Source organism: Strix uralensis, chromosome 8 (genome assembly GCF_047716275.1).
Source record: "Strix uralensis isolate ZFMK-TIS-50842 chromosome 8, bStrUra1, whole genome shotgun sequence".
In the NCBI taxonomy this organism is placed as follows: Eukaryota; Metazoa; Chordata; class Aves; order Strigiformes; family Strigidae; genus Strix; species Strix uralensis.
Window position 1 is genome coordinate 17,108,464 of NC_133979.1, and position 26,720 is coordinate 17,135,183.

The following is a 26,720-nucleotide window of genomic DNA, read 5'->3' on the forward strand; positions in this document are numbered from 1 at the left end:
ACCCGTTCTGTAAAGAAATACTTCCTAATATTCAGTCTAAACCTTCCCTGGTGCAACTTGAGGCCATTACCTCTTGTCCTATCACACTGATATCACAAGAAATTGTAATCAGCTCTTGTATGACAATGTAGTGCTGAGCATTGCAAGAGAGACTCATGAGACCTTTATACATCGGTAAAACTCATTTTAAGAAATGGAAACAAGCTTGCCATATAGTTTTTATATACAAATACTTACACCCATCTGTGAGACAATAAAAGCTGAAAAAGGTAAAACATATTCAAGCAAAGCAAACCCATACACACAATAACTTCCAGGCCCTCTCCTTATCACTGCTAAAGTACAATGGGAACTTTATACAGCCTGGGTTTTGTTTTGGTTTTAATTCCTGGACTGGCGGGTAAGCAAGATTGCTTTGATTGTTACAGTTACTTCCTTTCTCTGGGATTCACTTCTTGTCATAATGCTGTAGGATTTCCTCTAACTTTATCAAATTTAGCCAAACATTACTTACTATTTGGATTATGAGGTAAATTACTTAACTGAATGACCAGGATCATTTTCAAGCTGGAAATATTAGCTTGTTGCCAATGATGCCACATCGTAAATATTTTCTAATTGCTAGCCCATGTCAAAGATCCTTTCTTTTCCTCTTGAGCATTTGAAAATCATGATGTTAAAATAATGGAAATTATTGAAATTAGAGACTATTTTCTTCTTTTAACTTCCTTGATTGCTGGCATTAAGTACACTACCATACTCAAGGTATTTCAGATACTGCTGCCTTTGTGATGCTTTGGTGCTACTTTAGAGTTGCAACCTAGTACACACTTACCGAAACAAGCTCTTTTAATAAACTGCCTTTTTCTAAACGATTTCTTAAAAATTCTTTTCCCAGCATTTTCACAGCCTATCCGAAAACTACTTTTCATGAAGACAACATTTGGCTTACAAAGTTCTGGCTTCAAGAAATGGGAGCGGGAAGGGAACTTTTCCTCTCAGAGCCGGGCCCAAGGCTGCCAGCCCCGGCGGGACAGGCCGGGCCACACTTCCCCGGGGTTGCGGACAAACGTGCCCGGGCGGGCCGTCACCGCCCGCACAAGAGGACTCTGCCCTTTCCCCCCGCCCTGCCAGCTGGTCTTTACGGGAAAGGCCTCGACCGGCGCCGGGGAGTCTCCCTTCCCCACGGCTGGCGGGCGGGCGGAGACTCCCCCCACTGCCGCCTGCCCTGGAGCGCGCCGACAACGGCGGGGGCTCCCTGAGGCGGGGGCACGTGCCGTGACCGCGAGGGGCGGCCGCCTCCCGCGGCGGGACGCCACGCCCCCTCAAGGCGGCGCGGGCCGGGCAGGGGCGGGGCGGGGCGGGGCGGGGCCGGGCGGTGCGGCCGTCGCTCCACCGGCCGATCCGGGCTCTGCGGCTGACGCCACGGCAGCGGCCAATCCGCTGCGGCGCCGCGCCGGGCCTGGCACCGCCCCCCGGCGGCTCCCCACAGGGACGGGCCGGAGCGGCCGCCGCCGCCGCCGCCGCCCGGGCTGAGTCAGCGCCCCCTCCCCCGCCGAAGATGAACATCATGGATTTCAATGTGAAGAAGCTGGCGGCCGATGCGGGCACCTTCCTGAGCCGCGCCGTGCAGGTACGGCCCGCTCACCCGCCTGTTCCAGCGGGGGCCTCACCGGGACTGGGCTTCGCCGCCGCGGCCCTTGCCGGGGGAGGCGGGCTCGGCCGCGAGCTGGCTCCGCGGGGCCGCCGCCGCTGCTGGGCCCGCCGCGGGGCGTTGGCCGGGGAGCTCGGCTCCGCCCCGGGCCGGGGGAGCAGCGGCCGGGAGGGGCTGGGTTGGGCTGGCGGCTGGGCCCGCCGGGGGCTTCCAGCTCTGAGGGAGCGCCGGGCCCGGCGGTGCTGGCGAGCGGTGAGCCCGGATCTCTGGCCTGGCCGGGCTGGGGTGTGCTGCTGTGGGGCGCCTCCTTCGCGAGCCAGCTTCTTCCCCCCGGGTCCCCTGCGAGCCCTGGGCTTGGCGGGACCCGGGGGTTTCGTCCAGGCTGGTTGCAAAACAGCCGCCCTCGGAGGGCTGGCGAGGGGAGGCTCAGGCAGCCCAGGGTCAGCACAGTCAGAGGGGAGAAGGCGCCTGGGCTGGGGGGGACGAGTTGAGCAGCCATCAGCTGCGAGGAGATACAGTCGGAATTTATGTGTGAGGAGGACAAAGGTGTGTCTTCCCTGACATAAGCTTGTATTTTTACTGGCTGCTAAAAACGTATCCCGCTGACTGATCAGTAAAATACGAGCTCTGATGGCACACGTGAAAGTATCTGCCTGCTCAGGCTTTTTGGTTTTGTTTGATAGCCCATTGTTTCTGAATCGGTCTTCCCCTTTCTTCACGCTAAGGGCATTATAATTGGCTTTTGTTCCTTAGCTGTTGTCTTGAGCCGTAATCCCCTTTCTTTATATAATCAAACCTGAACGGATTTCCTGTCGGGAGGTGGACGTCCAAGCAGTGCATAGTAATCCACTTCGGTTTCTCATGAGCTCTCGCTGGGTCACAGTCAGGTTTGGAACATGATTAAAGTTGTTATCTGGTCTGATCGGTCTGATGTATTGCCCTAAATCTCAATATTCAAGCAGAACCAATGATCATCAGCACAGCAGAGCTCTGAAAATGCAAACTCGTCAGAAAACATTGTTGTTCTAATTTAAATGAACTTAAAGCAGTCGTGGCTTCTCTTTGAGGGAGGGAGGTCTTTCCATGCTCCCCCCTGCCCCGCCCTCCCCCGGCTTCTTCCAGGTCTACATGTTTCCTAGACCATCTCTTCCTTTCCAGCCTCCACCCCTTTCCCTTTTTTTTTTCTGGACAAGGAGAAAAAGGAGATGCGGTTCACCCTTCATTGTAAGATCCTGTGATGGTACCTTGTGATTTCATCTCTTTTATCTTGACTTTTTACATTTAAATCAGCTTATTGCATTAAATCTAATGTAGGTTTTTGCAGTCTGTCATGGTTTAAAGGTGGTGTGAACTGTGGTTTACTCCAGTATGCTCTATCTGCATTGTTGGTTTACATCTGGATAGTTACATTAGTTATCTGCTTAATCTAAACTAAAATTCAGTGGAAATGTGAAACTAATGATTTTGCTCTCTACCAGCTGCTGCTTTCCCCTAAAATGAGCAGTTTAATGAAACCATTGAGAGTGAGGGGCAAATACCTAAAATGTTCTTATAATGAGTAGCTCATGTTCTGTGTGCTACTGTTGCTTCCCCTGTTTTGTTTTAGTTTTTTTTTAAATTACTGTGTAAGGCCTACAGATACTATTAAGGGGTAATGATTTTGTGGATTTTTTTTTAATATCTTCTGGGTGTAGATTTTGTGTCCTCCAGTAAAAATTACAGTTCTGTGTATTGAGTTAAACTCTGATGTTCAGGCATCGCTGATGACGCGATATGACCTGACACTGGTTGTTTTGGGATATTGGAAACAAAAAAAACCCATCAAACCGTATGAAACAGTTGAGCAGCATGAAATGGTATATAGGAAAACCACTTAAAATTTCCATTTCAACTTATAAGATGGTGAATGTCTTGTTAGTGTTTCACAGGCTTCTCAGACTTTTCTGTTACAAGGGGATTGGGACTGTTTTACCCACAACCACCTGATATTTGAGTTCCAGGAAACCTGTTCCTTCTGTGGATGAGATTGTACTGTGTTCAGACTACTGTATTCTAGTTTGTAATCGACAGAAAAATGAAGCCTACTGGCCATCTTCATCCAAAGCCTACAACGTCCTTCTGGCAGGCAGAAAATGCTTTGAAGGAGTGGTTCTCAGGCAGTCTTGCAGTAGTTGCAATTTGTGGGACAAAGTAGCAAATGGTTATAGTTAGTGGTATTTGAGGTGAAATAAATAATGCCATAGAGTGTAGTAATAGGAATGCAAATCCTTTCTCTTGCCAGGCTCTGTAATGGACAAGCTGCCTGTGAGCGGTTGGGAATAAGCTGGGCTTTTGCTCTTTGGTAGCCGAAACGCTTTTATTGTTCATGACTTCTACCTGAAATTAGAGGTGTATCTTAATGTAATTTCTCCTTCTAGTAATTTTGCAGCATAGACATGAAATGTCAATTGGACTGTGATAACCCAGTTGTATAAAAAACACTACAATTTCCTTCTGTGTGAGCTGTCGCATTCAGGCAACTTGTGTATATATTTTGAATTTAATAAAGATAGATGGATGGATTAGATGGCTTACTGATGTGATTTGTTCCAGCAAGTGCTTATGTTAAATGTCTCTGTATGACATGTTTTAAGCTTTAATAAAAAGAAAAACAAAGCTTTCAGAGCTCTAATCAAGGTAGAAGATCATTAGTATCTGCCTATCTTGGAAGAGTTTTTCTAAGCAGAGGAAAAATTCTTGATTCATAGCACTGCCTTTATTATTTTTTCTTTTCCTTAAGGGTTGGAGTAATGTCTGAAAAAGGACATAAAACAGAAAGACCAGTTCAAATTTAGGTTTCAGGTAACCGAGATGGGAAATCAGTTGTTGCATTACATTGATGCTGGAAATGATACTTCTGTCAAACTGCTATTTACCATGCTGCTCAGTATTGCTAAAATAGTTTTTCCTTTAAGTGTATATGTGAAATCTAACATTGCAAACTTCACACTGATGAGGAGATTTATGGAAATATTAATAGGAAAGCCTATTTTATATGCAAATACTCTTCTCTGTAATTAATAAAAATAATATCAAAACCATTAATATTGTATTATGATGAATCTGTACAAAGTTTTTGAGAACAACTTACGGTAACTGACATCTTTTTAAACAGCCTTTTAAACAGTAGTAGTAATACATCCATAAATAAATTCCATTCTTCCCTATACTACAACTGAAATTTCTCACAAAGGCAGTTGCTTTTATGTAGAACATCAAATGCCACAGCATTTACCTAGACTTTAGATGCATATGCCATCAAAGTTGGTTTTATTTTACATGTGATGGAAATTAAAACTAACTTGGACAATGCAATTTACTTGTATTCTTGTTTCTTACTGCAAGTTAAATATCCCACCAATGAACTTGTTAAGAATGAAGTTTGACAGTCAAAAATGTTTCCAGTCCTATTATGTTCTTAATTGGTAAGCTTGTTAGGGATTTACTCATAAACCAGATTCTTCTGAAAATGCCTGACTTTGAACAGGCTGTCAAGTGATGAGATCATCATCATCATGAGGAACTACTGCTCTGAAGAGAGGCAGGCAAAACCCTCAGTTCCGGTTTTGCTTGGTTCCCTGATGTGAAACGCGTGGCTTCCCTCTCTCCCAGAGAACTGGGATTGAAGTACAAACTGCTTGTGGATTAATAAGACTTGTGGATTAATAAGACTTGGCGTGAATTTAATATCAAGTGAAATGAATTGTCTGCTGGATTTATTTAGCTAAATGGAGTGACATTGTATTGCATTGTCACTGAAAGCTTGGGAGAGAACAGCAGAGGTCACCTTACCGTTTCTGTAAGGCATAATAGGATCAGTCATATCTAAACAGTTCATTAAACATTGATTTGTCATATTCTAAAAAGCAAAACATCCCCCACCCGCAAAGATAGATATTCCACAGCTTCTCATGGAAGCCTATTTTAGCTTTTAATCCCTGTCTTTAAAAGCTTTCTCTAATGTCTAATTCTAATTTAAATCTTCATGCTGAACTTTTAATTGCTACTTTTTGTCCTGTTTGCTGTGGACAGGACAACATTTTTTTAAAGGTAGCTGTAATGAGAAGCTGTTGTGTCTTCACGTTTTACTGTGGAAGAAGGGACAAACTTAATAACAAAATGTACAAGATTGAAGTAATCTTTTAATTGTCTTCGTTACCTCTGGACTCTCTTTCCTTTTGACTCATGTTTCAAGGAGCACTGCACAAAATTGGACAAAATGCTTCAAGTGAGAACTCTCAGTACCAAGTAGAGCAGAGGATTTTTTTTTTTTATAATGTTGTAAATTACCTTCCTCGTCTTGGTCTGATTAACATCCTCCCTCTTTTTTTTTTTTATTTCTTCCTGATAGTAAGGGTGTGTTGTTGAATTTAACAACTTTCAAATTTATCCTTAGATTTTTATTTACCCAGTGGTAACAGTTATATCTTTGAAAACATGATCTACAACTAATATGAGTGGATAGTTACTGCCTTAAACTTGTCCTGGAAAATTATTTCTGTGAACTAACTGAGTATTTTCAACCTGTCTAACTCGTAGTTCACGGAAGAAAAGCTTGGTCAAGCAGAGAAGACTGAACTGGATGCTCACCTGGAGAACCTTCTCAGCAAAGCAGAATGCACTAAATTGTGGACAGAAAAAATAATGAAACAAACAGAAGTATTATTGCAGCCAAATCCAAGTAAGGAGCCCTTCACATTTTTGTTTGCAACTTTTGAATTAATAGATTTCCCAGTGTAAATGTTTACTGCAGTAGGTATTGCATAAGTTATGACTAAATATAGTAGTTCTAAAATTTGAAGGCTGGAGTTAGGGAAAGCGTATTTTGAAGAGCTACTCAGAATCAGAGACACTGTACCAGTTGCTGGTTTTCTTTAACCCTTCAGATGGAGAAAGCTTTAGACAGAGCTCTTTAAACTATAGTATTGATTCCATACTCTGGTCAGTCTCATGTTGACTTGTTTTTGAGTTGTTTCCTATTTAATTCAATTTCCCACTCTAATTCCAGAAATCTTAGGTAGCTGTAAGAACTCTGAAGTTCTACATGGAGTAGATGCAGTGGCTCCAGAAATTTCATTACTTTAACCTGTCTGCACAGTACAACTCAGTTTGAAGCAGGCAAGATGAACTGAAATACCTGTCTTTAACAATTCTTTTACTAAAGAATGATTTTCTCCAGATGCTGAGTCTTTATCATTTACCAGCATTTTATACACCATACTTAGGCAATACAATAAAGTTTCAAATATGCTTTCATCAGTGGTGAATCTCTTGCTGTAATAATAACAGAAGAAACATGGGTAGAAGAAATGTAGTGTTCTGGTGTGTTAATTTTATTTGTTTCTGAAATCGCTGCTGTGAGTAGTAGTGTTGAGGATGTCAGTTTCAGACTCTCATCCTCCAGTTATCTGGGCCATTTGTGACAATTGTACAAATTTTCTTAGTGTACAAATCTAGATTTCAAGTCAAGACCTGGTTGCTAGCCACTGGGTGAACTACTATTACCAAAAAAAAAAAAAAATCTAAACCTCCTTTAGGTTTGCTCAAATGATAAAATTATAATACTGCTAATACCTCTGCACTGAAAACATAAATATGCTCCTTGTAATGACGTACTGAGTTAGGATTTATTAGTACAGGTAAATCATACACTGATAGCACTTCTCTTATAATGCTGATAATTGAAGTATTATTTTGAAAGCCTGTTGCATCCTTTAGTTGCATAAAAGCAGTATTTTAAAACCAAACATAAAAACCAAAGCAACTAATCATGTGGGAAAGATGCAGTAGAGTTTACAGAATATTCCAGCTCAAATTTCTACTTTTGTCTAGGCCAGAGGAAATAGTTGTCTTGTTCATTTAATCCAGTATTTGCAATATGTATTGACTTTTTCAGAAACTTGTAACTGTAGAATGTTGAATCGCTAACTATAGGTAGAACTGTGTGTGGTAGAATGGTGAGATTCAGTTGAAGCATAATATATGGTAGTATCTCAGTTATGCTGACCAGTCAATTTTCTGATGGCTAAAAACACTCAGTGTTAAGCAGTGGTCTTCGTCTGTGAATGTAACTTCAGCTGTTTGGCAGCCTGCTTGGGAGGACTATTGCACACTGCAGAGAGCTGCTTTTGGTTGTTAATGGAGCAACCTTGTCTGGGGAAGGAAAAATGACTTTCAATCACAATTTTAATTGTACCTTTAGGTCAGACCCATGTAATAGTCCAATAATTTTAGATTAATTTTCAGGTCTTTTGTCACTTAGTCAAAAATAAATATTACGGGTAAAGAAAAAAGAATGAATTTGGATAATTTTTGGTTCACCCTTGGTTCCAGGGAATGCACTGGCACCCATATTTGTCTGTGTCAGGTTACTTTTTGTGACCTTCGTGAGAGAGTAGTTATTTAATCCAGTGCTGATGAAAGTTGTCTAATTAACAGTATTGGTTTTGGTTGCATCAAAGTGGCAGGTTTGCTCATTGGAGAGTGCTTTGTGGTTGTACTATCACAGGCTGGAATTAGTTCATATTGACTGCATAAATAAAGTGAGCTAGCTATGAAGCCAAAACAATTGGTCAGAGAAATTGTGTGTTGTATCTGAGGGGTTTGCTATTCTAATTAAGTGTTCCTGTTTGTCTGTGAAGCTTTTTCACCTGAGCAGCATACTGTTGCTTAATATTATGATAGATGGATATTAATGATCATATAGTCATGAAAAGTCTTTTTCATAATTTTGTTGCTCAAACTAAGGAAAGATGAGAATATGAAACACTTTCTAATATCTTTAGTGGTATGTTTCAGAGCATTTCAAGGAAGCAGGGAAAGTGGGAGAGAGAGGATATAATTTCTGGGGCTACCAAACTTTCAGAATAACTTCATTGGGAATCTACAGTAGTTGTTGAACTTGATTCCTACACTGCTAATTCTAGTGAACAATTTTCACAATTTTTTCCTGGAGGGGGAAAAAAAGACTGGTTTTGTTAGGGAGAAGTGTTCTATTATGCTTTTATAGTGAAGTCTTCTGGACAAAATTTTGAAAAACTATATAAATAGGCTGATAGAAGGGAGAGGAAAAGTATAATTTCTTGCTTTCACTAATGGCTCTAAGAAACACATGACAAACATGGAATACAGTCAGTTTCCAAGAACAGTATCTTCAGCTTAACATTGTTCATTTAATGTTTAGTTTAATGTCTGGATTTTGAAATTCTTTATTTTTCCTTTTTTTTGTTTCTATATCAAACTTGTGTTTTGAATGACAGTATTTTTTTCAAATAAACATTGTTTAGATGCCAGAATAGAGGAATTTGTCTATGAGAAGCTGGACCGCAAAGCACCAAGTCGCATGAATAATCCAGAGTTACTAGGCCAGTATATGATTGATGCTGGGAATGAATTTGGCCCAGGAACAGCCTACGGTAAGCGGAAGGAAAATGTATGTCTTTTGTTGCAGAAATGAAGGGGGGGGGGAAATGCACAGATGTAGTTTTTCTTGACCACATAAAATGATATTTCTTGTCTTCCTCTAGATAAAACAGTTCAATGACTTTTGTATCAGTTTGAGATGACTTGTTGTATAACTTTGAGCATTAGGAGATCAGTGATGAGGTTTCTGTCCAAATCTCTAGAAATAGAACCTGCTGTTGGAATGATAACTGTCTTTGTGGATGGATAATTTTCTTACCAGAACAAATAATTCTGGAATTCAGTTTCCTCATTAAAGGAACACGTTTGCACATCTGACAACACATGCATTTTATTCGTGGTGTGGAAGAAAACATTATCTGAAATTAACTTATTTAGTAAGAAGCTTCTCTAACTTCACAGTATTCCTGCTTTTTGTAATATATAATATTTTGCTAAAGATAAGAGTGTAGAAAGTAATCTAAATTTTCTTCCTTCTCCAGCAAATTTATGTACCTATGACAGGAGGGTTGCGGGTGTTATATCTAATGTTTTTACACTGCTACTTATTATAAAGTGTAATTCTGGTGTTCTCTACAGCTCTTAAAGTTGCTAATACCAGATTTAGCTGTTAATTTAACTTAACCAACTGACATAGGTGTCTGTATATATAATACAGTCTGCAATCAAAATCTGATAGTTAGCTCTTATTAGTTGCTTTCTTCAGAATTGCAATGGGAGGGAAAACTTCTGGGAAGAATGAGTTCTTTATAACTGGAAATAATGGTGTTCCTTTTCAAAAGAAAGAAAGTGCACTTAAAAAAAAAGTAAATGTTTTATAGAAGACTTATGGATATGAAATCAATAATGGCAGGCTTTGTTCCTTTTACTTCTACATGCTTTTATGCTGTTATCTGTGGCCTTCCTCTGATCATCAGCCTCAAGTCTTGCTTTTTGACATCTAATAGTTGTACTTACAGGCAGACTGTCCCTTAACTTGTGGAATCTTTAGAATTCAGGCGAGTAACGTAAACTATTATCACAGATACACTGTCAGCTTTCATGTGATGTCACAAAATATTTTTAGTTCTCTGAAAACTTAGTGTCTTTTATAACTCAGCAGTGTCAGCCTGTTGAAGCACAATAATAACTATTCTTGATACTTCTGGTTTCTATACCTAATTTGCAACTAAATTTCAAAGTATTGTTCAATTAATATACAAATGTGTATTTAGAATTTGGAGTAGATGGGAATGGGGAAAAGCACATTATTTTCCAGTAGTGAAGCAAGTTTTTTCCTTGCTACCAACTACTCCTGACTTAAACTAAAATGTGATATAAGGGGAGGAGGTTGTTGGATTAAAGTAAGTGGGTATGATATCCAGTTCTAAAATAGATGTTCACAATGGAGTTGCTGTAGTTAGTACCACTTTTACTATGCTGTATCCGTTCTCATTGAAATCTTGCCTTGACATGTGATTGTTACTAATAAAAATGGCTTGGTCTGGTGTGTGGGTTGGTTTGGTTTGGGTGGCTGTTTATTTTGGTGTGTGTGTGGTTTTTTTGTTTGTGGTGTTTGGTTTTTTTTTTAGCTGATTCAGATTTCTTTTGAAAGCCCTTGTGATGGCATTGGATTATCTTTCAAACTGCTGGCCTAAACTTTCCTGTGTGTAGAAACCTGTTTTGTTAACCACCTGCTTGAATCACTGTGAAGCTAACTTTTTTTGTCTTTTCCTTTGCAGGAAATGCACTCATTAAATGTGGAGAAACACAAAAGCGAATTGGGACAGCAGACAGAGAACTAATTCAAACTTCTGCTATAAACTTTCTCACTCCCCTAAGAAACTTTATTGAAGGAGACTACAAAACTATTGCTGTAAGTTGAATTGTGCATTCTTCAGCATTTCATGACAATTGTAACTGTAAATCTTCAAATTGAGGTAGTAGATAATTGTGCATTATTACTTTCCTCAAAGTAATGTAGAAAAACTCAGGTAGAATTTGTGGCCTTGGTGTATTTTTCTTCCTTTTGACCAGGCAAAATCAAAATTATTCTGAAAACTTTTTTTTGGTAACTATTCTTCTATTAAAACTGTGTATCTTGACAATAAAATGTGTGAGAATAATTAGGATCTAATTCTGCCTCTCTTCAGCTGAAGAACCTTTTTGTATGTGATATTTCACTAAAAAATTTCCAAGTAGACAGACTTTTGCTTTTAAGTATGTGTACATGTTCTCATGAACTAACCTAACTTGCTTTCAGAAAGAACGTAAACTATTACAAAATAAAAGACTAGATTTGGATGCAGCAAAAACCAGATTGAAGAAGGCAAAAGTTGCAGAAGCTCGAGCTGCAGTAAGTAGAATTTTTTCTTAATTTGCCCATAACTTTCAAACTTATTGATACTTATTTATAAACTTAATTACTTGGTTATCTTTCCAGTCCGAGTTCTTACCCTTACTGCTTTTCTAGATACTTTGTAAGAAATGCCTCAGAGGAACACAAGGAAACAAAAGCGAATTGCTGATCAAGGTGTTAGTCTTCTATTTTTAGATATTCCATCAAGTTGAACTTACTTGACCCAAGTAAATATTCTCCCCTTGTTCCGTACTAGATGCACTTACACTGCCAAAAATGACTTGCTACAATCTGCCAAGATGGTTGTAAATACAAATCATTCAGAGGTCAAGTTTTGGCATTTAATTTTGTGCAAGTGTTGGAGCATCTGTATTACTTCCAACTGATGAACCTATCTATACCTAACTTTTCTATATCAGAAATATTTGTAGTTTACTCTTTCTATATTGTTTACTATTTCACACCGCCAAACAGGGCAAGACTCTTAAACTAACATCTGTTAACCATTCTTATTCTCTCAAGAAATGCACGTTCAAGGAATTTAAAGTTACTATAAACTAAAAAGCTTTTGTGTTTTAAACTGTTAAACTGCCTCTAAATGGAGGAATAGATAATTGAATGTACGTAATTTCAGCAGGGTATGCTAATAGTATTTTTCATAGCTATCTTTTGACTACATTCCTAAAAGTGCAGTAGTTAATGATAGATAGTGATTTTTTTCCTATAAGGGTTAATGCAGTAGGGGCCATGCACACAGATGCTGAAGGAATGTAGACAATTTAAATACACAGGGACGGTGTACATGATGAAGAGGCAGAGTGGGACTGTCAGATTTTGCTGGCTTTTCTGAACGGAACACTGTCCTGAAAGATCTGAGAAGCGTTATCTCTGAGACTGAGCTTTATAGATGAAGCACCTCACATCTTTCGGATGGTGATCCTTCTAAGAAAACATCATCTCTACCTGACAGTTTTGCTTCTTCAATCCTCCATGTCAGGTACACTGTCCCTGTGTATTTAAATTGTCTGTATTTTAAGTCCATGCACGTATTTTCCCTTATATTATGTACATTTTATGCAAAAAAGTTACTTCTCTACTTGTCAAGCCTTCTTAATTTGTAAGAGTAACAATGGAGAACAGAGCTGGATTTTGGTCAGCTAGCAGTGGAATTTGGAAGCAATGGATAGTAAATTATTTCTTTGCTTGGATTTGTTCAGAGTTAAGTTTCAAAAAAAAAAAAAGGTATTTTTGTTATTAACTTCCTATGTGGCATAGTAGTAGGTATATACCTTACTTTCTAAAGCAATAGAAAGACCATAAGGAAATTATTCCTCTTGAGCTTATTATTAAAAGAAAGGCTCTACACTTGAGTTTTTAGTTCCATCACTGGTATAATCACCCAGAGTTTGGTGCTTGCACAAAATTATTGCCAGTTGCTGCTGCTACTACTTGACCATTCTTAAATATTCATATAGCAAGTAATTCAGTTTTATACACAAATTTAGTGCTGTATACTTCTAGTTTAATTACATTTTAACAGCAGAGTACATGTTTAAGCAGTATTGATTTGTAGAATTCCCAGAGAAGTGAAAAAATAGCATCTCTAATTTATCCTCTACAATATAGAAATGAGAGCTAACCTGGATATAGGTGTGATTCAAATGGTTCATCTTCTGCTGGCTCATTTCTTTATAAAGGAAGGTATCTGACAAACAGTGGGGAACTGATAAGTTAGCAAAGTGTATCGAGTTATGATGAAAACTTTTATGTTTTACTACTTTCTTTGACAGGATAAAGTGATAAATTGCATCTGCATTTGATTATTTTTTTCTGTTATAAAAACATTTAATATTTGATGAAATTACATTCTCCATGCTTACTGTACAACTGAAGTGAATTAGATCAGTATTTTAAATAGAAATATAAACAGTTTTATATATATTCAGTTCACAGTCTTGCTTAGCTTAAACTTGCAGTGCTTTGTGCCAATAATCTGTTCACCTGCTATATTCAGTGTTGTAACTTGCTTTTGTCTTTTATCTATGCACTTAAGCAACTAAACACCTCTCAGCCTGAAGAGAATAACATTATGGTAAATGTCTCTTACGTGCTCAACTTGCTGCATGTAAAATGGCTAAAGGTTTGTTGGCCTCCTGTGTTCATTCATTTTCCTATCAAATGTTTTCTCTTGCTATCCAGCTCATTTTGGTCTTGTTTTAGATGTTTTCCATTCCAAACTGGATTGATCCAGTGTACTAAATACACGTCAGCACAGCATTAGATGCTGTTTTTATCAGAATATTTCTGATAATCTGAAGTATACAGTATTATATTTGAATTTCTATGAGTTTATGAATGTAAACTTAGGATGCAAAGGAGTTGATTTTTTTTTAATCACTTCTGAAATTAATTTCACTTGTTGGAGGGAAAGGAATTATTTAATTTTCCTATTTTTTAAAATATGAGTAGGAGTGAATTATGTGAAAAAGCCAAGAATATGTAGAAATTATTCCCTTCAAGCAATGTTTTACAAATAACTGAAACTGAATAATGTCACGTAAATTAATGGCTTAACTTAGACAGTATATCCTAAACTTGTTGCAAGAACTCATGAATGCAGCTGGTTTTAGCACCATAATTGTCAAAGTGCAAAAGGAAGGGGTTAATTACTTATGTACAACATGGACTGCATTGTTCAGCCTGTTCTGGTTTGGGTCTTGGATCTACACAGTGTAGTGGGTCTCATCTCAATTAGTGTTCCAGATTTCTCAGTTGTGATCAGATAAAAGAATGAATAAACTTGTTTTGCTACAACTTGCTTCTGTAACCTTTATACACATTTCTTCCTACCAAAGTCCTGATTGTGTCATCTTCTTACAACTTCAGAAAATGAAGGTTAAAGGAGAACTGCATTGCAAGAGGGAATTGGAACAGCAAGCTGAAGTAATTAACTTCTAGAGTAAATTCCTTGCAGTTCTATGATTTGGCTGTACTACTTGCTACTACTTTAATACTCGGTTTGATACCTCTGTAGCATTTTTAATTAAATTTAAGTTTCAGTAAAAATGCTTGTGAAATAGGAAACCGGTAATGAAATTAGCAAGAGAAATCATTCATCTGTTTCAGTCTTTACTTAACATGGTGTTAAAATGAGAATAGCTTTCCATAATTTTCCAATATTTTAACACATTAAGGTAACTTAAATTCCTCCATAAAGTAATTTAGTTTGTCTGATTCATGTCATTTTTCTAAGCAGTTATGTCTTATGTTGTAATAGCTTGTTTTAAATAAATTCTTGTAACATGTAAGTTCTACAAGTCATATGCTCTTCAGTATCTAACTTACTTCACAGATGTAGTGCTATCCATACTCATTGTAGTTTCATTGTATATGAAGGGCTTTGGGCAACTGACTTATAGCATTCCTCAAATCCTTGTGAAGTCCTGAGGACAGGAAAGCAGTTAAGCTAAAGTACGGTTGCATCCTCTATTAAAGTATGACCAATGTCTAAGTTTGTATGTCTTTATTTTTCCCCCTCCCCACTCTTAATGCTGACTAGATATGGGCTGAGGAAGTGACAAAAGTAAGTAAACAATTTAGAAATTGCAGAATTCTGAAACCATAACTTGTGCTGGTCTAATGTAATAAAGGATATTGCATGTTGTCGATTTCAGTCTAACGGCGCCAGCCTGATGCATTACATCAGAATACACGGGTTCCCTCTAGGGCCTTTCAAACTCTACTGGTGAAACAATGCCTGGGGCTTGTTTTATAGTAAACTGTTTCTAGCTGACTGTCACTTGTCACATGAGAATCATAAGATACAATAGAAAAAGAACTACAGGACTTGTCTCTCAAAATTTACTGGTATGGCATACTGTTAAAAACGACCTCTTGAGAATGAGCTTATTTGAAAATTTTCCAAAAGGTTGAGGTCTAGTCATCTAAACTGTCTTGGAAAATACTGATCTTCAACTTTTACCCAGAGCATAGAACAGTAACTAAAATGCTGGGTTACATGCAAGAAACTTTGGCAAAACTGTTTTGGAGGTTTTGGGGGTTTTTTTTGTTCCCTGCCTTTCTCCCCAGTGTCACTAGAGAATGCTGTGTTTATCTTAAGTGACTGAAGTTAGGAGGTAGGCACATCTGAAAACTGCACCTGGTCTGAAGGCTGGTTCATAAATACAGCGTTAGCCTTGGGCTGGGGGCTGCAGCCTTCTCTTGTCACGCCATCCCTTGCACAGGGACAAACTCAGGGGAGTGAATGGAGTGTTAGGTGATAGCTGCTCTGGTGCCATGAGAAGGGCTGTTCTCAGGCTCACTGGCTCTGACAAAGCAGTATTGGGAACAGGCTCTGAGAAGCTGCGCTAACAGTTAAGAAGAAATGTCATAGTGGATTTTTGTAGAGGAGGGGAAATAAAAACTAAGGGTAGCAAGAGAAGGTAAGGGTAGCTGGACAGCAGGGACTTTGGAGTATGGTTTTTAAAGGGGGACCAGGTAGGCAGCTGTGGGACGTGTAAGGAGTTGCTATTAGAAGCTGGGATGTGGAGCTTTGGGTAAATCTTGGAGTTGTGAGAGAAAATAAAGCTTTTTCTGTTCTAATGTTCTGTGAGTTATGGTGCAAATGGGATTGTATGTATAGAGTGTGAGAGATTAGGGGGAAGGAGGAATTTAAACTCTAAAACAAGGGTTAGATCAACTTTGATCCGAAAGTTCGAGAATTATTTTACTATTTAAGTAAAGTAACAGTTTGGAAGCAGCAAACTGTTCACTGGACTGCTTGGTACTATCTTGGGAAAAAGATGGCAGGAGGGCAGTACTGCTGTAACAAAAACTAATCCTGAAGCTGTAAGACAATGACGAATAGAACTACTTGCTTTTCAGAAATGATGTCAAGCATTTTTGAAGATAGTAAAATCCAACAGACTGTGTCTTGGAGAGAAAAAGAAATAACACAAAGTGCTTAACCATAACATAAAGAAGACTAAAAGCTTTAAATCTTGTAATAAAGTATATAATCCAAGGTTTCCTTCTTTTTTTAATTAAGCATATAAAAAGCAGACACTGTTGAGAAGGAACTATAACACATGTTCTGCCAAAAGAACAGTAATCCATCCAGGTTTCCAAAGGCAATCTGTCCCTTTGTGTTTGAAAGTGGGAGGAAGAGATTCGTAGATGTTTTCAGTTTAAACCTAAGAAGCTTCCCAGCAAGGATTTCGGACTGTCCAGTAATCTCTAGATCAGTTACAGGCTTTTTTTTGTTACAACAAAAGATCTGCGTGGTATCAATGACAAACTTTCTTCAGTTTAACTTCCCCTCTGAAATGTGGAATTAGAGGATACTAAATACTATAAAACACATGGGGTAGGTATCAATGTTACACACTTTATAAACATATGGATTTTGTTAGGAGTCTTCTGAGGTGTCTGATGTAGTGAATGGAAAGAGCAGAGGCTTTTAGAGTGTGTTCAGCACATTGAGGTTTTGAGCATCAAGAGGAGCTCCTGTCTGGCTTGACTACAAAGGAGACAGGGAGGCCCAGCTATACTGGGTAGCATGAATATATCCATTATCACTGTTTTACTAATAGTGTGTCTAATAAAACAACATTAGGAAGGTGATTTTTATTTCCTATGCCCTTATGATTGTGTGTTATCCCTTATCTACAGGATTGCACAGTATGTGAGAGGTCATATATGCTTATGTGAAGGGAGATGATGAATTTCTGAATATTCATATTCAGAAACTGGGTTCATATTCTGAACTTGGAGAGCAAGTACCATTTTGAGGGATCTTCATGGGAGATACCCAGTCAGGCCTTCTAATTGTTCTGAAGTCAAAATGTGCCTGCAGCTGGGGGTCGCTGGAAAATTTAAGCTTGTATTTTGAGCTCTTTGTTCTGATCAGAAACAACAGAGATCAGGCCATAAACTTCCCTAATTGAAAGTCAACCGTTTTTCACCTTTACCACAAGGTGTAGAATAGATACACTGTCCTGCTGTGTTCAGCCAGCAGTACTGAAAATAGGGATGGGCAAAACAGATTGAACACATCATCACAATATTAATCTTATGTAAATCTCTACAAAACCAGTGTATTGGGCTTTTGTAAAGCAATGTATTTAAAGTCACTCTGTGCTGGCTAAGTTAATATATGTTACCACATTACTTACTTTGTCTTTTCTTATAGAAAGTAGTTGACTTGCTAAAATGTTGTTGAAACAAATAGAATTATTCTGATGGATATTTCCCCTTTTTATTAGTTCCTGTTCTCATGTATTTACTTACCTGGCAGGAAGAACAGAACACATTAGCAACTGCTGACTTCAGAGAAGCAAGAGACTAGACTATTTATCTCCAGATAAATGGTTTACCTATGATTTAGCACCTTTTTTTTTTTTTTTTAAGGAACTGGAGATGTTTCTAATAAAGAAGGGAATGCTTTTCTTCCCCTCTTGGCTATCAGATTTGCTTTTTTCCTCAATTTGTTCTTACATGTCTCTCAGGGACTGCCAGATGGATTTCACTGGTATTAATACAGATTTAATAGGAAAATTCCAAGCAAAGATTCTTGCCTCAACGAACTTTGAAAACCTAATTAGTTTGTAACTTGATACATACACTGCTATCTCAGTTTTAAGTAAGAAACACACAGTACTCTATAGCTGCTTCCTCACTGTTTAATTAATGTGTAAGCCTTCCCAGCTGCAGTGACTTCAGATGAAAAACATTGCTTGTATAACTGCATCATTCTTCTGTGTTTATTTATAAGATCCTTCCATATGACTTTTCGTATTGATTAAAATTAGTGGAATGCAAGAGCAGAATGTTTGCAAACTCATCCTTTTGAAACCAGTGTTTTATCGGTATCACCTCATTAAGTTCCTTACTGCATTTTGTTTAGAACTGTAACTGCTGCATCTTGGACTTAATGCAGATTTTTGCCTTTGGGTTTGTTTTTAGAAACAAGGTGCTAAATGCACATAAGCACTGAGGCAAGGTAATCCAGATTCCAGGTTGAGGACGCTCTGTCTTGGAACAGAAAATCTTAGATATTTCAACACATGCTTTTATGTATTTGTGTGTTTTGAGTAGCGTCCTTTGTTTTTCCCCCAAAAAATAAACTAATTTTGGCTTGTGCTAGATTGAAGTCCTTTAAAACTGCTATAACATTGTTAACTTATTTTAAAATTGCTGATAACGAAATGTAACAAGAAATAAATTTGAATTACTTAAATACAAAACTTAAATTCAATAATTTTAATAGAAATTTTACTCTAATTGAAGTTAAAACATATGCTATAGTTCAGTTTTACTTATTTTTAAAGATGCCTCAATTACAAGCTCCAGAAATAGTTGTAGCAGCTTGGTGGCCAGTATGAGACATTAATTTGTGAAATATCCTGTTAAAACTTAGCATCAAAGATTTATGTACAGCTGATTGCTATGAAATTACCTGACAAAAATAATTTGAGGTTTACCCTAAATTTGGTCAGAGCTCTGTTAACTTGGAAGCATGGAAAAAAATTACATTGTCCTTGGCTGCTGCTGCTATGCTGGCAGAAGCCCTGGTGCAGACACTTACGCCAGTGGATGTGTGGTTTGTTATTGGGAGAGGTGGGGTACTACTGCTGCCAGAAAAATGCCTTCCTTTTGCATACATGGACTGGTAGGTGTCTGATGATAAAGCTGTTTGTTGTGTATACAGGGCTTCAACATTTCTGAACCCCAAATACAGTTACTCTTTTTGCCTAGTAAAGATCTGCAAAGAAAAAGCACGTTTCAAACACCTACGCTTGTGATTAATACGTTTGTATGAGTAGCTCTGAATAAGATGGAACTGTTGCAGTTGGAAGGTGTAACAGAGTGCATTGTACAAATACCTGATGTGCATCCTTACTTTTAGTCTGAACAGGAAGTACGGATTACTCAGAGTGAATTTGACCGTCAAGCAGAGATTACCAGACTTCTGCTGGAAGGAATCAGCAGCACACATGTGAGTACCCAAATGAAGCAGAGGTGGAAAGTCAAAATCAGAGCACTTAGTGCTAGCTACACTAAGCACTAGTGCTTAGCTACAAGTTTTCACTTTAATGCCTTAAAGCATCAGACAACTCTGGGTTTTTTATTTTTTGAATTCTAGTTTAGTATTCACTGAATTTAGCATCAGTTTCTTGTTAACCTTGAGAATGCAGGAGCTTTATTTTTATCCTTTAAACTCAACTTCCCATTCATCAGATGAGCTGAATGTTGAAACCACAAAAAGGTGTTAAAATACTTATTCTGTTGTGAAAACAATATAGGTAAACGGCATGATGCTTGTACAGCACCTATTTTTTGTGCTCAAATGTGTTAAGTTTTGTGGCACTTAATCCCCGTTACCTGGTAAATCCAGGCACTATGCCTATGTAGCGTAAATCCCTATGTGTGTCAGCACCTGATTAGGAGACCAGTCTTTCTAATGCATCATAGTACTTTTACAGACTAAAAACTTGAATTCTTTGCTGTGTTATAGGCACATCATCTTCGCTGTTTGAATGATTTTGTTGAAGCTCAGATGACCTATTATGCACAATGTTACCAGTATATGTTGGATCTTCAGAAACAACTTGGAAGGTAGTAACACTGTAAAAACTTCAGAAAAAACAGTTTTTTTCTAAGTGCTTATGAATAGTAAGAAAACTTACACTGATATAACAGCGGTGAACACACAGGCATGCTAGACTGAAAGGAAATACATTTGTTCTCGGGTAATTACCTCAGTGCAACTACTTCCCTAAGCCTACACACAGCCCTAATGCCTTTTGAAGGTTGATTGAGATTTTGTGTTTTTTGTAATTGAGGAAAGTGAGCCCATGGTAACCTCATTCAGTGGCACAAAAAAGACTGTCTAGGGCTTTACTTGCAATCATTCAGTTGTCTTATGCTTTGTACTACAAAACTGCTGTGCAATGTGGGACAAGTTTTTGTACTGCCTGTAAATTCCTGTTACCTCTGCAGTTGCTACAGGGCACTACCTGATTTTCAATGAAACTGAAGTCTCCACTGTTAAGTGAATTGCCAGCATAGATATTGTATATAGGGAGGAATGTACTTTGTAATATCTGTAATTGGGAATCCAAAGCACTTGCAGTGGAATGAGCAAGTTTGTCTAGTCTTACTGGTCTGTGAGGTTAGCATTTTTAAAGTAAGAGAAGAAACTGTCTGACGTCAGTTTGTGCTTATAATCCTTTCTTTTTTTGATTGGTGGTGATGTAAAGAGATCTACATGCTTACTTTTCATAAAGTTTCCCTATTCTTGTTCACAAAGAAGGTTATGCCAGACCATTTTATATAGGTGAGCATATGCATTGAAGGATTATCTGTGCTTAGAAATTTACTATAGTGTCTATTCTAAATACCTGTCTCTATAAAGTATCTCTGTTTTTCATGATGAGGAAGTAAAAACAAAAGTGTTCTTGAATCTTGTCCTTTTTCTGACTTGGAACTTCCTGTGGTGTTTGATTTCTTTTCCTCAGTTTGTTTGAATAGATAGTTTAAAGACATTTAGAAAAAAGTCTTTAAAACGGTGATTTTTTTAAAAAAGCTGTATCTTTAAAGTTACATTCCATTGAAAGATGTATTCAGCTATAAAATTTGTTAGTGCATAAATGCAAGTTGTAGAACTGAAAGCTTGAAAATAAACATTTACTGGATTAAGGACAGGTGCCTCTTAAATTAGAAATTAAGTGAAGTATATTTATACAACTATTTTGAGAGGATGTTTTTAAAATCTGTACTCTTATTTTAGTATATTTACCGAACAGAAAACTTTAAGCATAATAGCCTTAACCTAGGGAAGAACATATGCCTCTTTAAAATCTTTTGCTTTAGGATGTATAGCATGTGCAGAACAGCTGTCTTTGTTTAAAGTTTATGTAAACTGCTACCAGATACAAAAAAGCCTATTTGAAGAAAATACTGTCTTTATGTGGCTATGATCTGGTTAGTATTTTTGATAAAATTACTATGACTGCTAGAAGACCAAAAGCATGCAAGCTTTGCAAAATCCTAAATGCCTCAAACAGCCAAATGAAGTTTCTCTACCTATGTGGATTAAAACAGTAATGATATTAAATCTTGGGCAAACAGTAATGATATTAAATCTTGGGCATGTCTGTCTTTCCTTATACAAGGAAGCCCCACTGAACTATAATGGAGAGAACTGGGACAGGGTCTCAAGTTGTGGATTGTCTTTTGGAAGAGTTCCTCAGTTTATAGGCATACGGTGCATAGCACTTGCATTAAATAAACAGATGAGCAGAGTATATGTAGTGGTCTTCCTATGTAATGTGTAAACAGATATAGTACCAAATAAATAGCTTAGGCAGCTCAGCTGGAGTTTGGTTGTATTTGCCAGTTCTCTGTTGGTTAACAAGGGATATACAGTGCTGGGTTACACATACTTTTTTCACACATCTAAGAATGTCACTGTGTCATATTCTCATATGAAAGCCAAGAGATGCGAGGGACTTATTTTTGTTTTGAGATCACTAGTGAACCAAAGGTGTTCAACCTCTAAGAGGGATAGTTTGTTGCTTGAAACAGAAACCTGGTTCTTGGAGTAGATGCATATTGTGTGTTTTACTTAGGTCAGAATCCAGGGCATAAACCCTAAGCTGGTTCACATTGCGGGTTCCAAAGCTGAGCACTGAGTTTCCTCATGTACTCTCCAGAGTCAGCTGTAGGGAAGGTGGGGGTAAAACTTGTGCTCAGTTCTCTTTATATAAACAGACATGGTTTTGTGGATGTTTCTTTTCCAGGCAGCATCAGCTGCTTATCCCTCTATTGCCTACCCGTCCTGTGAGGCTGCTTAAAGAATCAAATCTCCCAGCATAAAAGCAATCTCTTTTTTTTTTTTTTTTTTCTAGTTCCCGAGAATGAACTAAATAAATCTATTTCAAATATCCTGGTACTCTGGCTGCTTTTTTTTTTCTTGCTGATAACTGCTTATGCTTTGAATTTTCTCAGCTTCCCTGGCAGCCAAACCTAAGCTTTGGCATCATTATTTTTTCAAATTACCCATTACTAGTCCCCTACTCTACAAGCTGTGAAATTCCTGCTACTCAAGTGTTCAAAAAAAATCCCAGACAACCTCTGTATAGCTGAAACTTTCCAGTAACATGCCTACATATGGCTTTGCAAAAAGAGTGAGACTTAATGCTTTTACTGATTGACAGAGTGGTTGTAAAGCTTTGGTTTTCCACTAACTGTACAAACTAGTGACTGAACTGAGCAGAATGATTTACAAGTAATTACTGTGTTAACAGAGAACAGGTTTAGCAGTATACTCAACAGTAATTTAGCAGTATTGAGAAACAACTGATTGCCATTTAAAATTAAATTCCTCTGAATGCCAACTAATCAAGTAATAAGCACATCATGAGGCACAGCTGAAAAATGTGGGGTCTAGCTTTTCCTGCCTTTGTTCTGCTTATTTGATCTGCTTTGGGAACATGGTGAACTGGTTTGAAAAAAGTGGTCTGACAAATGAAAAAAAAAACCCAACACTTTTTTGGTGGAGTTACAGTCTCTAGTTGGTGAGTTGAACTAGCTCTTTATGATCAAATGAGGTCAAGGTAAGTCAGAGCGGGAAGTGGGACTTCCTCCTTTTGATGGTAGTAAACTGCTACCTAAACTCACAACACTCTCCTGAAAGTCTACCCAATGTTCTGTTATGCAATTCAGTCTAACCATAAAGGGGCTAGTTCTGTCCTTGACAATACACTCCTGCTATTTGCCTTCAGTCAGATAAAACAGATACAACTGCAAGGTGAGCATGTTTAACAAGCTGTTCAATTGAAAGTTAGCAATCTTCTTGATTTTTATTAGATTGTTGAATCAGCTCTGTTGAATCAGCAACAGATTGCTAGATCTGACTCAAATGACAGAGAATGAACATTTGTGCAATAAAGGAATAGAGGAGTGGGGCCACCCTGTTTGGTGGCAGTGTAAATTTACCAGATTAAGTATAGTGTGAAACTGTAAAGTTGTGTGCCAGTACTGCTACAGCTGATACAGATTTAAGCTGCCTCAATTTCACCTATGTTCATGGCTGTACAATCCAAAAATTAGTCATTATACTGATTCAGTTTTCACCTGCATCAGCTCCCTAAACTAGCTCCTCTTATGATTATATGAGGATCAGTAATGCTGCAGACATGGGTGTGGGAATACAGTGATCTTGATTTATATGGTTAAAGTTGTCACTGAACTGCATCTTCATACTTAAGTGGGGAGCACAGGTGGGAAGGGATGAGATGAGATTGTGTTTTCTGACAGGTGGGAAAAAATAAAAGGTGGGGGGTGGGGTGTAATATGTCCACATCCTGGATGTTAATGAAAAAGCGTTTGTGTAGAAGGACTGATGAGGAGAGTTACGTGTGGGAATTGACTGACTGGTTGATGTGTAGACTTGTTAAAAGAATGGAAGGAAATGCAGCCACAGTTCCACATCATCCTGACTCAGTCTAACTACTTGCTGACCTGCATCAGCTCTGCCACTTTTCAAAATCTTTGTTGACCTGCTTTTAAGGTAGAATCAGATGAGTGTTGAAACAAAGGAAGGCAGTGAAGATGACAATGAATAACTACATCAACTGCTAAATAAATAAGTTTTGTCTGCCATGGAACTGCATCCCAGGATGCAGGGCAGAGTGACACGAGACGGTGACCCAATCCCACAGCTCCTCATGCTTCACTTGCTGCTTTACTCTCCTCCCCGCTCCTTCCACTTTTCAGCCGTGTTATTCTGTCCTTTCCCTTGTATCTGCTCTAGCTCTCATCACAGTTTTTTGTGATTCAGCTCATTAACTTAGTAGATGATTATAGACTTTTTTTTCTACTCTCCCCCTTTTTTTTTTTTTTCAGGCAGGTTAATGAGTTGAATTGACTTAATGGAAGGGTCTAGCAAGCACTATAGCTGGCACAGAACAAGCAGCAGCCTGACCTAGAAAGGCGGGGCTTAAGTTTATAGAAGTTCATCTTTAGTATAACAGATATTTTTGTTTTACAGCATGCAGCTAGCCGAATCAACAAGCTGATTTAGATTACAAAAATAGTTGTGGGGATTTTTTTCTTCTGTCAGAGGGAGGCTGTGTTTTTAACCTGCATTATACTTTCCTCATCTGGTTCACCAGCACAATCTTTTGTGCAGCCACATAATTGAGGAATGAGCAGGAGGAGGTGGAAACTACTTTTACTGGCAGAGCTGTCAAAAGAAATGTTTATTACAATACAGTCTGAACCAAGTCTGACCAACAGTGCTTTCCTGGTTTTGCCTTTTTTATTTTTTGAGGCCGTTATCAAGTTTTTTTAAGGTGGCAGCGTTTCTTTTTAAAGTATATTGGTTTGATTTATACTACAGGTCAGAAAAAAATCTTTATTTAGGTTTATACAAATATCAGTGCTATTCTATTACTGCTGTCTGCTGGTGTTTATTCTGTAGGATGAAAGCAAGAATGCTAATTTGGGCATGGAGGCATGTGTATCTCCCCACGTAGAACTGATTCACTCAAAAGTCTTTTCATTTTGTCTTCTCCCACAGCTTTCCATCTACTTTCCTCTCTAACAATAATCAGTCTTCCTCAACTCCTGTGCAGAGTGTTTCTACTCCCTCAGTCTTGGCCTCAGCCTCTGCTTCGTTGCCTTCAGTAAGCAATTCAATTGTTACTTCAGGCATCAGTGAACTGAGGTCGTCAAGTGGCAGCAGGAAAGCTAGAGTTCTTTATGATTATGATGCTGCAAACAGCAGTGAATTATCACTACTTGCAGATGAGGTAAGAGTTTTCTATGTAACTTGATCATTTAAAAGTAAAATCAGAATGTTTGTGACTAGCCAGTTAAGATGTGCTATATCAAGAAATCTGTGTAGTTGATTTTTTAATTAAACTTCAGTTGTACTCTTAGAGCGTTGTCCTGTACCTATATACTCTAATATTCTATAGTGAGAGTTAACATTTGTTACACCAGCTTAGCTTGCAAGAACATTTGCTAGGCAATCAAGATGCGATTCTGCTGTCTACTTTTTAACCACGCCTTTAGCACTGTTATCAATTCAATTAGTCTTTCAAACAAGAAGAGAAGGGAAGAATATGAAAATACAACCACTACTTGTTGTGATGGTGGTGGTTGTGCTGTTTATTTCTGTTCCAGTTCAATTGCACTCTTAAGTCAGAGAACCTCTACAAAGCAGGCAGAGACATACAATGAAGCAGGGTGCTAGAACAGAGTTCCACCTAGTAATGTCACTGTAGCTTAACTCTGAAGAAGAGCATCCACAAAAAAGTTCTCAGACTTTATGTTTTTTTAAATGTGCATTACTTAAGAAAAAAGTCAAATAGAAATATTTACCTAGACAGTGACTTAGAAGCTGTGGCCTAAGGTTCTCTCTTAAGCTGCAGTTCATCAACACCATCTGTCTTTCAATCATGCACTTGAAGATCCAATGAACTTGCTTTTAGATTTCCTGTTAAAGTTGATATATAGATAAAAAATAATAGGAAAAAACCAGTAATGAATAGAATAGCATCAGAAAAAAAGGGACTTTAAAATATGCTACTATATTTACTTTTCCATGGACCAGCGAAATAATTTTAATGAGCACTCGATTATGTTCCATGGATGCTTATATTAAATGCTGTATTTAACTATTGCTCTATTTAGTATCAATTCTAAGACCTTGGAAATCACATGAAGGTAGACTCTTATTTTTTTTCCAGGCAAGGTTATAATAATGTGTTTCTGTTTTCTAGGTGATAACAGTGTACAGTATCCCTGGCATGGATTCAGACTGGCTGATGGGTGAAAGGGGAAATCAGAAAGGCAAAGTGCCTATTACTTATTTAGAACTGCTAAACTAGATGGTTGGCCTCAATACAGACTGTCAATTATGGCGACACCATATTTATATACAATTAACGTTATGTAAGCAGGTTTAAGTGTCTTCCATGTTACTGTCTTGAGGGACAAATACCAGCCATTACAGACTGGCTTTTCTGCCAGCATGGTTGCATGGTAAATACTGTATTCAAACTTAATGTGTTTAAAGCTTTTACTTCATGTGCCAAGAACATGTTTCCTACAGATTTGTTTCTACTGAAGATTTCACTAATACAAGCTTCTACTTTTGAGTAATCTAGATTGAAAGCAGGAGGTACTGTTTTCTACTGAAATTTTTCATTAATGGCAAAGCTTTTCTTCACATAAAATAAACTTATTGTGAACTGA

The 26,720-nt window shown here is 38.1% G+C and overlaps 1 protein-coding gene across 3 annotated transcripts; it reads left to right on the forward strand.

Annotated features, from left to right (window-relative positions):
- Positions 1-1,461: 1,461 nt before the first annotated feature.
- Positions 1,462-26,720, forward strand: SH3GLB1 (SH3 domain containing GRB2 like, endophilin B1). 3 transcript variants are annotated; one of them, XM_074876436.1, is made up of 11 exons: positions 1,462-1,633; positions 6,233-6,374; positions 8,980-9,108; positions 10,837-10,970; positions 11,358-11,450; positions 13,507-13,593; positions 15,013-15,036; positions 19,360-19,449; positions 19,969-20,069; positions 25,039-25,270; positions 26,246-26,720. In XM_074876436.1, the coding sequence occupies exons 1-11, from the start codon at positions 1,562-1,564 to the stop codon at positions 26,351-26,353; spliced, it is 1,212 nt and encodes a 403-aa protein (XP_074732537.1). In that variant the 5' UTR covers positions 1,462-1,561; the 3' UTR covers positions 26,354-26,720. The 3 variants fall into 3 exon arrangements, with proteins under 3 accessions (XP_074732537.1, XP_074732538.1, XP_074732539.1); XM_074876437.1 differs by having other exon boundaries at positions 13,507-13,545; XM_074876438.1 differs by lacking the exons at positions 13,507-13,593; positions 15,013-15,036 and having other exon boundaries at positions 1,464-1,633.